At 42.4% G+C, this 14,580-nt stretch overlaps 1 protein-coding gene across 3 annotated transcripts in view; it reads right to left on the bottom strand.

The window, feature by feature from the left end:
- The window catches only part of CHD6 (chromodomain helicase DNA binding protein 6), a 176,700-nt gene that overhangs the window by 106,972 nt on the left and 55,148 nt on the right, over nt 1–14,580 (bottom strand). For all 3 annotated transcript variants that reach the window (XM_034641310.1, XM_034641311.1, XM_034641312.1), the window contains exons 5-6: nt 5,907–6,054; nt 3,713–3,862 (exon numbers count right to left, since the gene is read on the bottom strand). In XM_034641310.1, coding sequence (XP_034497201.1) covers nt 3,713–3,862; nt 5,907–6,054 — 298 coding nt within the window. The remainder of the gene's footprint in view (nt 1–3,712; nt 3,863–5,906; nt 6,055–14,580) is intronic.

The following is a 14,580-nucleotide window of genomic DNA, read 5'->3' as shown; positions in this document are numbered from 1 at the left end:
AGCTACTTGGAATTTTCTCAAATTATCCTTCAAAGAAGGCCATTTTAATTCATTCTCTTTCATGTCAGAGACTCATATAATTTTTTTTTCTTAGGGAAAATTTCAAAAATTGTCAACCCACATTGCCCCCAATCTCAACCAACCACCTGATTTATTTCTATTTAGGTAGGCACATGGGAGAGACTCTAGCAAGAAGCAAATCACTTTTCAAATCATCAAGTATTTACTGAGTGCCATGGAGGGTACAAAAGTAGCATCAAACGAGACGGCCAGTCTCAGGGGCTTACATTCATGCAGGGAAAGCAACACAAAACATTCTTCTTAGAAATGCCCCGGGGTAAATGCTAAGCGGCGTGACAGTAACCCTAAGTCCAGCACGGGTGCAGAAAGCAAGAAGAGCCTTCACAGAATAGGTGAGATTTTAGTTGGGCCCTAAGGAATGGCGGCTCCTAAGAAGACAAGGAGTGGGAAGGAAAACTGAAGTAAACCCAAAGGATGAAAGAATGAGTCCACAGGCAAACAGGATGCATATACGGAATACTAAGTAAACAGTCTCAGTAGAGCAAAAGCATTACACAGAATAAGGAGGGGAAATAAATGGGGGTAAACAGATAGTGTGTGGCCACGTTTTTTAAAAAAAATCAGGCAGGGGGATGCCTGGGTGGTTCAGTCGGTGAAGTGTCCGTCCAACTTTTGATTTCAGCTCAGGTCTTAATCTCAGGGCTGTGAATTCAAGCCCCGTGTTGGGCTCCATGCTGGGCAAAAAAAAAAAAATCAGGCAGGAATTTTGATTTAATATAGGAGTTAAGAAGCAACCACCTTAGAGCACAGAGCAGGAGCACTCCCCCCAGAGCTCGGGGGAGCTGGGGGATTCCTGGGGAAGGAAACAACTGGGCTTAGCCTGCCAGGCACAGCAAAAGGCCAGACAAAACACAGGGCACTGGCTGCAGAGACACAGAGTGAGGCGCAGGAGGGCACAGGGAACTGAAGCCTGATTCAGATTAAATCCTCTGTTCTAAAAGGTAAAAATCACGTAAACTGCACAAACTGTTGGAGGCAGAAACTGAGACAGCCTTGTAAAAATCTATACATTGTAAATATACAACAACTGCAAAAGTTTGTCTCTGTTCCAAGCACCAAAATCCGTTTGACAATGAATAAGAAAGCAAAGAGTCACAGTCAGGATGGAGACTTATTTCCTGCCCCAGAATCCCATATCTCAGTCAGGGTACTGTCCTCTAGACTCCAAAGCAGGGCTGTGCTACCATGCCAGTCCCAGGCTACAACGCACCATGTGTAAAGATGTTTTTAGCAATTCACCACTAGATAACCAACGCTGAGGCTGCAAATTGGGGCCAGGCCAGGAGCCCCAGAATTAGGCAGAGCATGCTGATAAGACACTGCACAGAAATGCAACGAGAGAGCAGCAGGGCCTTTCTGGGTGGTGACGCCACACCCTTCTTGGCCCCAAGCCAAAGCCAGCAAGCAGGCGGACACCCATCCAAAAGGCCTCGGGAGAAGGACACAAGAAAAACCCTCTTCTTCTTCAACTCATTTTCTGTGCCACTGGGCACTGAGGATTGTCTGGAATCCTAGATGAGATTCGTGGCTTTCAAACTTTGCATCAGCCTGGGAAATCTTTGTTCAAACCTCACCAGGAAGCCCCAAATGTAAACCAGATGCAAGTGGAGCAGCAGCGAGCAGCTAGGGGCTCTGTGGAACAATGACTGAAACCCGCTTGATGCCCCTGCAGGCTGTCTATCTGCCCTGCCTGCTGGGCCAGGCCTGGGCCACAGGGGCCAAAACCCTGTGCTTGCCAAACCACGTATCAGGCCTCTTTCTGCCTCAGTTTAGCAACAATTTTTGAGGCATAATTAATGCAAATTCAGATTCTATCTTATGTTTCACCATAGATTAGCTCTCTTTCTGTTGCACCCTGAAGAGGATGAAAAGAGTCTTGTTAAGATACATAAAATTTCCTGAATTATTTGTCAGATCAGCTAATGCTGCCCTTCAGGTACCACGCAAGAAGTCATAACAACAGCTGAAATATGGTTAACGGCGGGCTAAATGGCTACTAGGAGAAAATAAATTCCCTTGTAGTGTTTTAATGACCAAACCAACCATAACATCTCCAAGGAAGGAAAACCCATTCTGGAGCAATATAATCGTATTGCCTCATAGCCGTCTTGCAAGGACTACTCTTAAACAATCTGCTTGAAGAGTACTGCACTGACAGTACATTGAATTACTATTCCTATTAAGTGTGGTGTTCACTGCTTGGGTAACTCTTGGCAGAGAGACCCGAAATCAACTCTGACACACTAGGCACTGGTCAGCTGCTGCTAGGTTATTCCACGACCTGGATGGTTCTGTGCCTATTTCTTGATTGTTAAAATAGGGACAATGACCCCTGCTCCCAGCCACTTTCCATGCATATACAGAGTGAAAGGATATGTGAAATTATATGAAAATGCTTTAAGCTGGAGGCAAGGTGGTTTAAAAAGATAAAGTCTTATCGGCTTCAGTAAGCCACCCCAGTGCCCGGGAGGAAGGACAGGTATTTGTGCTCTGCCACGCATGCAGAGCGTGAATTCTGCCAAATCAGAGACAGTGACTCCGTAACAACAGCCAGGCTGTGTCCCAGAATGTGCTGCTGGCAATGATGCCCCTCCTATATGCACAGCCTGTTTCTTCTTTTGCTTCTAATGTCTTCTCTGTCAGCTCCTTGGCACAGACCTTCTCAACATTTACCTCTCTTCCTTCTAGCGTCTGGGTATCAGGTCCCTCTTCCTCCTTGAAACTGCTACCAATGGAAATCCCTAAAGTGCAAATAGGGCCATCCTGTTTCTTCCCTGCTTGAACCCTGACCTCAGTGCCCCCTCTCCCCTACCATTTGATCTGTAGTATAAAGGCCGAATACTTAAGCTAATATCTAGGCCCTGCATGATGTGACTCTTTTTTTTTTTTTAAAGGTTTTATTTATTTATTCGACAGAGATAGAGACAGCCAGCAAGAGAGGGAACAGCAGGGCGAGTGGGAGAGGAAGAAGCAGGCTCATAGCGGAGGAGCCTGATGTGGGGCTCGATCCCATAACGCCAGGATCACGCCCTGAGCCGAAGGCAGACGCTTAACCGCTGTGCCACCCAGGCGCCCCATGATGTGACTCTTGAGACCACTTAAGGCTCATCTCCCACCACTCCTCAGATCAGACCCCAACATCCAGCTGAGCTTGTCTATCATGCCACAACCCACAGTACCATTCAGGCTGTGGGCTTTAGTTCATGTTGGTAGTGCCTCTCCTAAAATCCTGACCTCCCCCCTTTCCTGTTCACTCCCCCTTCTATGTAGTCACTGTATCTAGCACCTTCTTCTTTTTTTTTTTTTTTTTTTTTTGAGANTTTTTTTTTTTTTTGAGAGAGAGCATGAGTGCAACAGCAGAAGAGGGGTAGAGGGAGAAGGAGAGAGAGAATCTTAAGCAGGCTCCACACCCAGTGTGGAACCCAACACAGGGCTCCATCTCACCACCCCGAGATCATGACCTGAGCCAGACAAGAGTCAGTTTAGCAAGCCATGACAAGAGTCAGACGCTTCACTGACTGAGCTACCCAGGTGCACCCCCCCTTCTAAAGATTTTAACTAATCTCTACACCCAACATGGGGCCAAAATGGCTGTCCGGCCCAGGCCAGCACCCCAATCCAAAGGCCATACCTCTGCCTGCCAAGCCAGTGTAGAAGCCGAGAGGGCGGATGTTCGGCCAGCTCCGAGAACAGCGATCGTTTCCCCATCGTCATCTACCACTTTGAAGTCCAGGTCCTCGTTGTATTTTCTGCGCTTCACCTGCCGTCCTGAGCGTCGTTTCTGCAGGGCAAACACACCCATTGGAGAGATGCTCTGTGAGTCAAAGGCAAAAGCTTGCACGAGAAAGAACACACTCATCTGCACTCACTAACATGCATGCGAGGCCTTTCCTACTTGACAAAAGAAATTTTCCTTGAACACAAATTCTTCTAAGAATTAAATTCACTCAGGGGCGCCTGGGTGGCACAGCGGTTAAGCGTCTGCCTTCAGCTCAGGGCGTGATCCCGGCGTTGTGGGATCGAGCCCCACGTCAGGCTCTTCCGCTATGAGCCTGCTTCTTCTTCTCCCACTCCCCCTGCTTGTGTCCCCTCTCTCGCTGGCTGTCTCTATCTCTGTCAAATAAATAAATAAATAAAATCTTTAAAAAAAAAAAAAAAGAATTAAATTCACTCAAAATGAAATCTAGCTGAGGGAGAGGATCCAAATTGCCAAGATCCCCTGAGAAGAAGGTATATACAGTCTCAGGGTCCAATGAGATGTCTTTTGATCATCAATGACAGTGACTTTTTTTTCTCCTTTCTGGAATCAATTTCTATTCCAGTCAAACAGGGACGGGAAGTAAACTCCATCATCTTTCAGATCCCTTCCAGCATAGCTGGAAGCTCTGATTTTAGGGAGATAGAACTGTTTTGGTTTTGGTCGAATGCACCATACTTACCATATATTTCTTTAAAAACTAAGTAATATCAATTTTATTAGGATTTACTTTGAGAACGTCATACCACTCCTTGAAATGCAAGGAGACATCTTAAGTGTGACAAAGCAAGATTCATGAGTCACCATCTGAGGACTCATCTATAATTAAGTAACTTGTGACCTTTTAGAGAGACAACATTCTACAACAAAGCAGCCCAGTGGCTTTCCTCAAACAGAAAAGCACATGGTTCATCTCATGTACACATCATATCCAAGCAGCAGAAACACTTCTGGGAACCATTCGCCAGCTGGTTCTCTCTCCAATACTTCAACCTTAAAGAGCAAAAACGAAAACCAAACACTACCTTCCTTATTTTTAAAAGCATATGTCCTGGGCCTCTCTCTGTGTTCCCACTGTGTTTCTCCACTAAGTCACTTCTAAGACATTTCATTTTCCATGAGGGATTCCACATGAAAACCTGCCCCCCAATCCAATGTACAGATCACCATCCTGGAAACACTCAACCCCCTGCCAACTCTCATCAACCGACATGCCTGCTGCTCTGCCCATCAGGACACCTGATAGCCATTAGCCTGAGTTCACAGGCAGTGAGGGGGGGCTCTCTGCTCTGACACCCCAGACACTACTACTTCTTACCACCGTGACATGAGAAGCTGACACCTTCCTACAATGAAAACCATCTAGGAATCTACAGGGATTCAGAGGATAGTTGAAGGTGCAGCAGTTGGATGATTTTACATGGTCCCCCTGCAGCAGCATAGCCCAGATAAACTGTTGTGGATATCAGAGGAAATAGCACTTTCAAATATCAGAACTCCTATCCAAGACAGGTTGCCTCAACTCAGAGAGGAAATTCCTACCAGTCATGGGCTCACTGAGGCACAGTTTTAGAAATCTCATTCAGATGGGCAACTCCTTGTTTCCATGTTTGGTCAAACTTCCTTGACTATTTTGGCAAAATGAACATGCATCCCTGACTTTTACAGCATCTGGGATTATGAAAATGTCCTTATGCAGACTGGCATAGCACTCTGAGCCCTAAAAACCTCACCTACATGGCAAGTCAGGCCCCGCAAGCCTTACCCAGAGTGCCCCACAATTCCATTTTCCATATTCATTCTTTCTGCAGCCTAATACCATGCTACTTCCCAAGAAGGAAACAAACACCACTAAAAAAACTTGGGAGACCATTAGTATAAGGATCAGGATGTTAGGGGAAAAAGCTTGTGGTCTTCGGTGCTCACCCACCCAACAGTGAAAGCCCAGCCCAGGTCTGTGTGCAAGGGATGTGGGCTGGAGATGGAGAGAGAAGAGCAACAAAACCCGTGTCAGCAAGACCGGTGCGGCAGCCGTAACCTCCAGCAGGGCTCCTGGTCACAGCTGTACCTGGCTGTCTGTAGACTCAGTGGACTCCTCAGGACTCCGCAGGGATGAGTTCGGCAGGCCCTGATCCAGCTCTAAACTCTCCACTGTGGTGTCACTTTTCCTCTTTCCTTTCTTCTTTCTCTCCACTGGGGTTGGTCCTTGCTCCTTGCTACAAGGAGAAATTCAGAATTAAAACTCTTGGGCAGTTTTTAAAAGTAAGAGTTCTCACGTGATGAAAGTTATGGTATCACACATGCTGGAATTCTTGTCCTGGGATAGGCTTTAACGCGGAATCTACAAGAGTTTCTTCCCAGAACTACCCAGAAATATGGGAAGAAATACCTACATGGCTTGATGGAGAATTCACTTTTTTTACACCCCTATCATGACTACTTTGGCTATGATTAACATGGTAAGAAATAAAATAATATGAGCATCTCCAAAAACCTCACTTCCAGTTTATATAAATGTCTTCTCTAGCAACTTAAATTGCTAGATATTAAGATATTGAGAATCGATAAATTTTAATCTCCCTTTAAGTTACATGCGAAGAGACACTTCCCCAATCTGTCACCATCTTCTACTGAAAACAGTCTATGTAAGACTTGGAGTTAAGTAACAGGAACTCAGAAATGAAAACAATACTGTCCCTGCCCTTGAGGTTACAATTCTGAAAATCCTACCAGCTACCCAGAGCCATAGCCTAGGCAGGGCTGTAGTTGAATGCCTCCCGAGACAGGTGAAGACAGGCAAAGTCTATCCATCCTGCATGGTCCTGCTAAGATGGCAACACCTCTAAAAAGCTTTTCCTGACCCTCCTAGCTGATAAAATCTCTTTTCCATATTCTCAAAGCACCTCGGCTATGCTTTGCTTAAGGTACTCAAACTCTCATCTTTCACCAAAGTTAGTCATTAACTACAACATCAGTGTCAGAACGACACAGTGCCCAGATCCTGTGTAGTTGCTCCACAAACATTTGCGAGTGGATAAATATTTTATACATCTCTGATCTCTCCTACTAGACTCTAAGTTCCTAAAGGTCAGTATGTACTTGATTAAAGTTTGTATTCCTCACAGTGAGCAGTTTTATGCCCTATACATAGTAAGTATCCAATAAATGCTTACTGAATAGATGGGTGCATCAAGATCACTCATCACTGGGGAGATATGGAAAAATGCAACTCAGCAGGGATGTACACGGGACAGTAATTGTAATAGTAGTAGTAATAATAATTACAGCTACTAGTTATATAGCACTTACTGTATATAGGCACAGCTCTCCAAGTCTCTCACATGGATTACCTCATTTAGCCCTCACATCAATCTTATAAGGCAGATAGTATTACTATCCTCATTTTATCAGGAAGCACAGTGAGGTTTGGTTAATTTCCAGGGTAATATGGCTAGTAAATGGTAAAGAAAGGATTTGAGCCCAGGCATGCTCTTAACCACCCTGGCATTCTTGGGGAGCGCACATCTATTAAAGGATGGTCTGCGTGGCTGGAGGACAGGGCAAGTGAAGAGTAGCACTAAGTAATGGAGCTGCAAAGAAATCGGTACATACCAAGCCAGACAGTTTTGACTTCATTCTGTGTGACAAAGGCCAGATGGCAAGCCCAGGCAAGAGGAAATGAAGACCCAGGCTAAATATAATCAATGAAAACTCAGAGGTGAAAATCATTTAAAAGATCCAGCAGAAATACAACCAGTAAGTGTGAGCAAGGGACAGACTATGGAAGATGAGGAAAGAGCCAAAATCACTAGCATTTTCTATCAGGTGAGTTATCGGAAGGTGTGGGGGAAGGGAGGGAAACAGATGGTCTTGTTTAGAGATGGGAGACCCAGCATGATGAACAACCAGGGCTGACTGCTGAGACCAGCCCGCCTCTCTCTCGAACACCCCTAACTACTCACGGACCCTCAATCAGGTCAGCACAAACAGCACATCCTTGATTCTCCGGGCTGAAGACTAGCTTGCCTGCCTACCTACCAGGAAAGTTCTTTAGGAAAAGTACTTTGGTCCAAACTGAGGAAATGAAATTCAAGGGGTCCTGCCATTTTGGAGGATTATACATTTTAACAAGGGACTTGTATTCTCAAACACAGAGGGAAAAACAGAGGTTCATACTATCAGTTCAGAACAGGAGACGGGTGAAAGAGTTTATACAGATTCTAAATTTTCGCAGGGATATTTATGTCATGTTATATAGCTCCTCACTAAGAAAACTGCACAGCAATTTATATTCTATCAAGTACTTGTGTGTTCCCTGTCTCATTTCACTGTTAACAACCACAGTGTCGCGAGGGAGTGAGGGCAGGTAAATGAACCTCATATTCCAGAAGAAACAGGCTTAAAAGCGGCAGTTCCCAAAGTCAGCAGCAGAGGCCGACACTCAGCTCATCTGACCTACAGCCTGTTGCTTTTAATATCATACTGTGTTTTCTGTCTTTTTTTAAACCCCAGTCTCCCCTTTAATGAATGTAAAAACTTCAAATCTCCTTTAATGTATTTGAATCTCAATATATTGACCAAAAGAATTAGCAACAAAATATTCCAATGACCCAAATACAGAAAAAATAAATCCACAAATCCATAGTTCTTGATAGCTCTTTTTTAAATGGCTCTCTTAACAAAAGAAGGTTTGTGCTTAATTTTTTGGACATGAATTTAAAGACAGCTGATTAATATACAGAGTCACAATAATAATCACATGCTCAGGGTCCTGTTTAATCTTCTGTAGAATCTGAAATCCTTTCTCCCAACAACTGAAATCAATTTATCTATCTACTAAATACAGCTTCATTATACCAGAAAACTTCATTATATGTATATATTTATACACATATTCAGATCTACTCAACTCACAAACTCAAACTCAAAACCAAACCAAGCTCACGCCATAATTAAGAAACAGAATCTCCTCAAAATATGAATCTTTACTATAAGACTCATATATATTTTATATTTGCCTTCATTTTCACAGTCACATTAAATAATGAATGTAAGGAAGAGTCACTGAGGCACTTCCAAAGTCAAGCCTGGGACACTTCCTAGCCAGAAGCTGGGGCCAGTGTGGAGTAGAGGGAACACCTTCTCAAATACATGTTGGTAAAATAGGAAAATGACTGGTGAAAACTGCTTGCTTATTTGTGGGTAAGTAAGAAGATATTCTAGCTGGGAAATCTTCAAAGTGATTTTCTGTAGGTTACCTTTGGCAACAGAATCAATTTTGAGTTCCAAAAATTCTTCTCGGAGCTCTTCTCATAAAGACAAGTATCAGGAAGAAAAGATTCTTTGTAAGCTTATAAATGGGATTTTCAAATAGGACACAAAATATCACTGAATTCATTCTCCAGGAAGATTAGATGAAATATGCTTTCTGGGGCGCCTGGGTGGCACAGCGGTTGAGCATCTGCCTTCGGCTCAGGGCGTGATCCTGGCGTTATGGGATCGAGCCCCACATCAGGCTCCTCTGCTATGAGCCTGCTTCTTCCTCTCCCACTCCCCCTGCTTGTGTTCCCTCTCTCACTGGCTGTCTCTATCTCTGTCGAATAAATGAATAAAATCTATAAAAAAAAAAAAAGAAATATGCTTTCTCCCTCTTTGCAATAACTTGTGAAAACTTAATGCTTGAGAGTTTTATCAAATGAAGACATTTAACCTCCAAACTGCTAGATGGATTTGGTCCATGGATGCTTGTTTGCTCTCTGAAACCCCACGTACTTCAAAAATAGTGGTTAAATAATATGTAACAAAACTACGTATGTATATACCCTTTGATCTAGCAATTCCATTTATAGGAATATACTCTAAAGATATACCTCCAACAACATGAAAATATATATGAGTGAGGTTACTCATTGCAGTATTATTTAGTAATTGCAAATTAATAGAAACTACCTACATGAAGAAACGAAAGTGAACAAATTCAGATACCTACAGCAGAGTACTATGCAACTGTAAAAACAATTAAGAATCCTACGCATTGATGTCGAATAATTTCTGAGATACACCGCTAAGTGTAAAAAGCGAAGGGCAAAATGGTATATTATGCTACCTTTTGCAGAAGAATAAAGGGAAAATAAGAAAACATGCATATATATATTTATATTTTAAAAAGAGGGGCACCTGGGTGGCACAGTCAGTTAAGCAGTCAACTCGATTTCAGTTTAGGTCAGGATATCAGGGTGGTGAATTCGAGCCTGTGTCAGGCTCCGTGCTGGATGTGGAGCCTGCTTAAGAGTCTCTCTCTCCCAGGGCACCTGGGTAACTCAGTTGGTTAAGCAGCTGACCCTTGATTTTGGGTCAGGTTATGATCTCAGAGTCCCAGGACAGGGCACCTACCAGGCTCTGTGCTCAGTAGGGAGTCTGCTTAAGGATTCTCTCCCTCTGCCCCTCCCCGCCATGTCTGCTCCCTCTCTCAAATAAATAAATCTTAAAAAAAAAAGAAAAAGAAAAAGAAAAAAAGATTCTCTCCCTTTCCCTCTAAAAAAATAAATAAAGTAAAATAAATAGGGATGCCTGGGTGGTTCAGTCAGTTAAGCGTCTGCCTTCGGCTCAGGTCATGATCCCAGGGTCCTGGGATCGAGTTCTGCATCAAGCTTCTTGCTCAGCAGGGAGCCTGCTTCTCCCTCTGCCGCCACTCCCCCTGCTTGCGCTCACACACTCTCTCTCTCTCTGGCAAATAAATAAATAAATAAATAAATAAATAAATAAATAAATAAAATCTTTTTAAAAAAAATTAAAAGGAATCACAGGAAGGATGCACCAAAAATACAGGGATAGGTGGAGGGAAGGGTTGGTAGGGATACAGGAAGTGAATGATACTTCTCTGAAAGTATCTTTTTATAGACGTGACTTTTGGAAACATGTTGAAGTTCTACATAATAAAAAATTAAAAATTAAAGATGAAAACAAGCTTAAACAAATCAATCCAAGTGTGTCCCTCCTCCCCCCACACTGAACAGAGGGGGAAAATCTCATTAATTTGTGAACACAGCAGAGCTGGCCCCTGAGCAACACAGGGATGGGCAATGACTCCCCGTAGAGTCAAAAAACCTTGTATAACATTTGACTCCTCAAAAACTTAACTACCAGTAGCCTACTAGTGACCAGAAGCCTTACTGATAACATAAACAGTCAATTAACACATATTCTGTATGTTATATGTATTTTGTACTGTATTCTTACAACGAAGTGAGCTACAGAAAATGTTACTAATGAAATTTTAAGGAAGAGAAAATACATTTACACTATTGTACTGTATATATTAGAAAAATCTGTATATAAGTGGACCCATGTGGTTCAAACCTGTGTTGTTCAAGGATCAGCTGTATCTGACTATGTACTTTCAGCTTTTGGAGCAGTGAAAAAATCTTGAACTTTTTGGTAGGCATATGGGTGAAGCAATTTTGAAACCATTTTAAATGTGATATAGGATTAAGCAAATGAGTAAATGTGTTGATATGAGGAGCTGGGGTTCTCACTAAGGAAGAGGGAAGATGTAAATATGAAATGTTGTAAGGCAAGGAAGATAACAGCGGGTGATAATAGGGGATCTAAATTGGAGGCATCAGCATGGACTCAGGTTTTCTAAAATAAGCATATATATGAACACATGCATATAAATGGGCACACATATATTATGAATATATTATGCATGTGTATGTGCATGTACATATATGTATATGTGCATGTGTATGTGTTTTTTCCCTTGCTCTGACAACTAAAAGAACCAAAGTAAAGATGCCCCACTAGCCATGTGCACACTCAGCACTCACATCTTGTTTTTTTTTTTTTTAAGGATTTTATTTATTTATTTGACAGAGAGAGTGACAGCGAAAGAACTAGCCCAAGAGGGCAGGGGTAGGGGCAGAGGGAGAGGGAGAAGGAGAAACAGACTCCTCACTGAACAGGGAGCCTGACGTGGGACTCGATCCTGGGACTCCAGGATCATGAACTGAGCCGAAGGCAGATGCTTAACCGACTGAGCCCCACATTTTGGTTTCTAATACCAAAGCTCCTTAGAGAAATAGCTGATTTTAAGGCTGAGGTAAGAGAAGATATGAGATGAGCCTGAAACATTCTTGCTATGTCAGAAAGTAAGGGAGTGCTCAAAAAAATGAAGGCAGCATGGCAAAAAGACATAGGAGTCAACCTGGAGAGCTCCTGTGGGTCAAAACTGGGACCGTCCGAGCACCAAAGTGACTAAGGACAGTAATGAATTACAGAAGCTGAGAACAAAAGGAATCCATACCAATAACGGATAGATATATAAATAATGAATAAATAAGGGAGAAGGGAGACCTCTTGCTTACTAAAGAGCCCAACTGGTAAATGCAGAGGAAATGTGGAGTTGGAAAATCATTTTGTAACCACTATAGGAAGCGTAAGTACAGTCCAGAACCACCAAGGAATGCTAAATCTAGGGAGAACAATGTGAAGATGAGCAGGCTTTTTGCATGATCTTAAAGTGTCTCCCCACAGATTGCTTATTAGTTGCAAGTGAACAAAAGCAGTAATTAGACAATGGTTAGATAAGAAAATGGTCTTACTCTTAGGAAAGACTCACAGGAGTACTTAGGGATAAAAAGTCATGATATATGCACCTGCATATGATATTCTCAAATGGTTCAAGAAAAAAACATGAATATAATATCTATATTGATATATACCTATTCCATGACTGAAGTGGATCCAGTGTGTGTTCTGCATTTTTTTGCTGATAACCACTACGGACCTTCCAGACTACAAGAGCAGGCAGAAGGTCAGGTTGGGCTATGATATCCTATTTCTTTTACCACAGTGATTGATCCAGGGATGGACACATGACCCAGTCAGGCCAACTTGGGAGTCCTTCCTTAAAAAAAAATAAATAAATAAAAATAATTTTCAGTAGGATAGGGCAGGAAAAAGAATCTCTTTCCTCCTACAACATAAGGCTGTTAGGCTGTGAGCCCATAGTTGCAGGCAGCCACAGTTCAACCTCCAGAAGAAAAGCAGTTGCAAAGGATGGAGCTGACACCCAGAGAGATGCAGGGGAGGGTTGGAGGCAAAGCACACTGGCGGAATCCTCAACCATACTGCCTGGTTCTGATTCTTTAACTCCAAGAAGCCTTTGTTCCTTTTTTTTTTTTAAACTTAATTCAAGTTGAGTTTGTCATTTGTAACCAAGGGAGTTCTGTGTAATACAAAGATGTAATACTCTCACCACTTAATGGCACTTGGGGCTGGATCAAAGCAATTTCATTTTTATAATCCTCTTTTCTGGCTTTCAGTTAGAACAAACTAACTTGCAAGGACAGAAAGAAAAATGGCAGACGAGATTTCTGAGACTCAAAGCACTTATTTTTAGTAACAAAAGTCGAACTTGATTTTACAATAAAACGTACCTACTAAATTTAGAGAAAACACCTATCACGTATTTATGACATGCAAGATATTTGCAATATATAAACGGTACCACACACGCAGGACCACTATCCCCTGTGACTAACAACAGTTGATGAGCAGGCCTCACCCCAAAGCTCTTCAGCTGTCTTCTACACAGTTTCACCAGCCAACGTTTTCTACATCCTTCCTTTCTGCAGTTCGTATTAGGGAAATAAGTAATTGAAGGGCCTTCTGAATAGGAAATTACATTACAGTAGCTACTTACAGAAAATTACATGAACGCACTAGATGGACAAGACTTTCTCAAACTTTCCTCCCAGTTTCATCACCAAACCCCAACCTCCAGGTTTCTCTGATAGAATTGAGAGTTAGAAACTAGCACTGGATCTGAGTATGAGGAGAAAGATCTGGGTATGTGTCACAACACTCTTCTACTACGAGTTATTTATTACTCTGCTGCCCTAGATTGCAGGTATTAAAATTTTTTATCTCTCAAACCCCATTATTTCACAATAACTCATCATTCCATTTTTAAATTAAATCTTATAAAATACCCATGGAAGTCAGCAGGAAAAATCAGTTATTGCCACAGGGAATTGTTGTAATTTCCCAATTCAGAACTGTAAACAGCACACGATGCCAGTTACTGCCTTCACCGATGTGCATGTGGCTGGGGAGCACAGCCCAAGAACTACTTCCACTCCAGGAAGAACCCCTTCAGAGAAGCTTCCAGTCCAGGCCTTGCCACAGGCCCTGATCCTCTTCCCAGAAGGACAATACTGAAAACATGGATATTACCCCCAAAGAGCCCCGCTGCGCCCTTCATTCAACTTTTACTTAATGCCCATGTTGGTTCAGTCTATACACAGAGAACAGAGTTGGGCAGACTGCGAAAATACTGGTTTAATGAAAAAGAAAAACATACACAGAACTAATTGTTTTGGTACAGATGTAGGCAGCTGTAGACTAAATGAGAAGCAAAGCTACCCTGTTCTCCGTCCCTTTAACTGTATTATTAGCACCATCAAAAACAAAGATTATACCAGCTTGTAATATTATCCTAGTAAAAACTGAAACAAAAAACATTACATACTTATAAGATGAAAAAGTTTTAATAAGCAATCTTATTAAAAGTTATAAAAGCAAATAAAAATTCAAAAAATGTACGATTTCAAATGACAAGCCAACCCTACTTGCACCAACTCCCGCTTTCCAGAAAGAACTGCCTTTTGACAAAAATAGACAAGGCAAGAAACAACAATTGTTGGAGAGGATGTGGAGAAAGGGGATCCCTCCTACAT

The sequence above is a fragment of the Ailuropoda melanoleuca genome, chromosome 13, assembly GCF_002007445.2.
Source record: "Ailuropoda melanoleuca isolate Jingjing chromosome 13, ASM200744v2, whole genome shotgun sequence".
NCBI lineage: Eukaryota > Metazoa > Chordata > Mammalia > Carnivora > Ursidae > Ailuropoda > Ailuropoda melanoleuca.
Note: the sequence above shows the minus strand (reverse complement) of the source record. Positions and strands in the feature narration are given on the sequence as shown.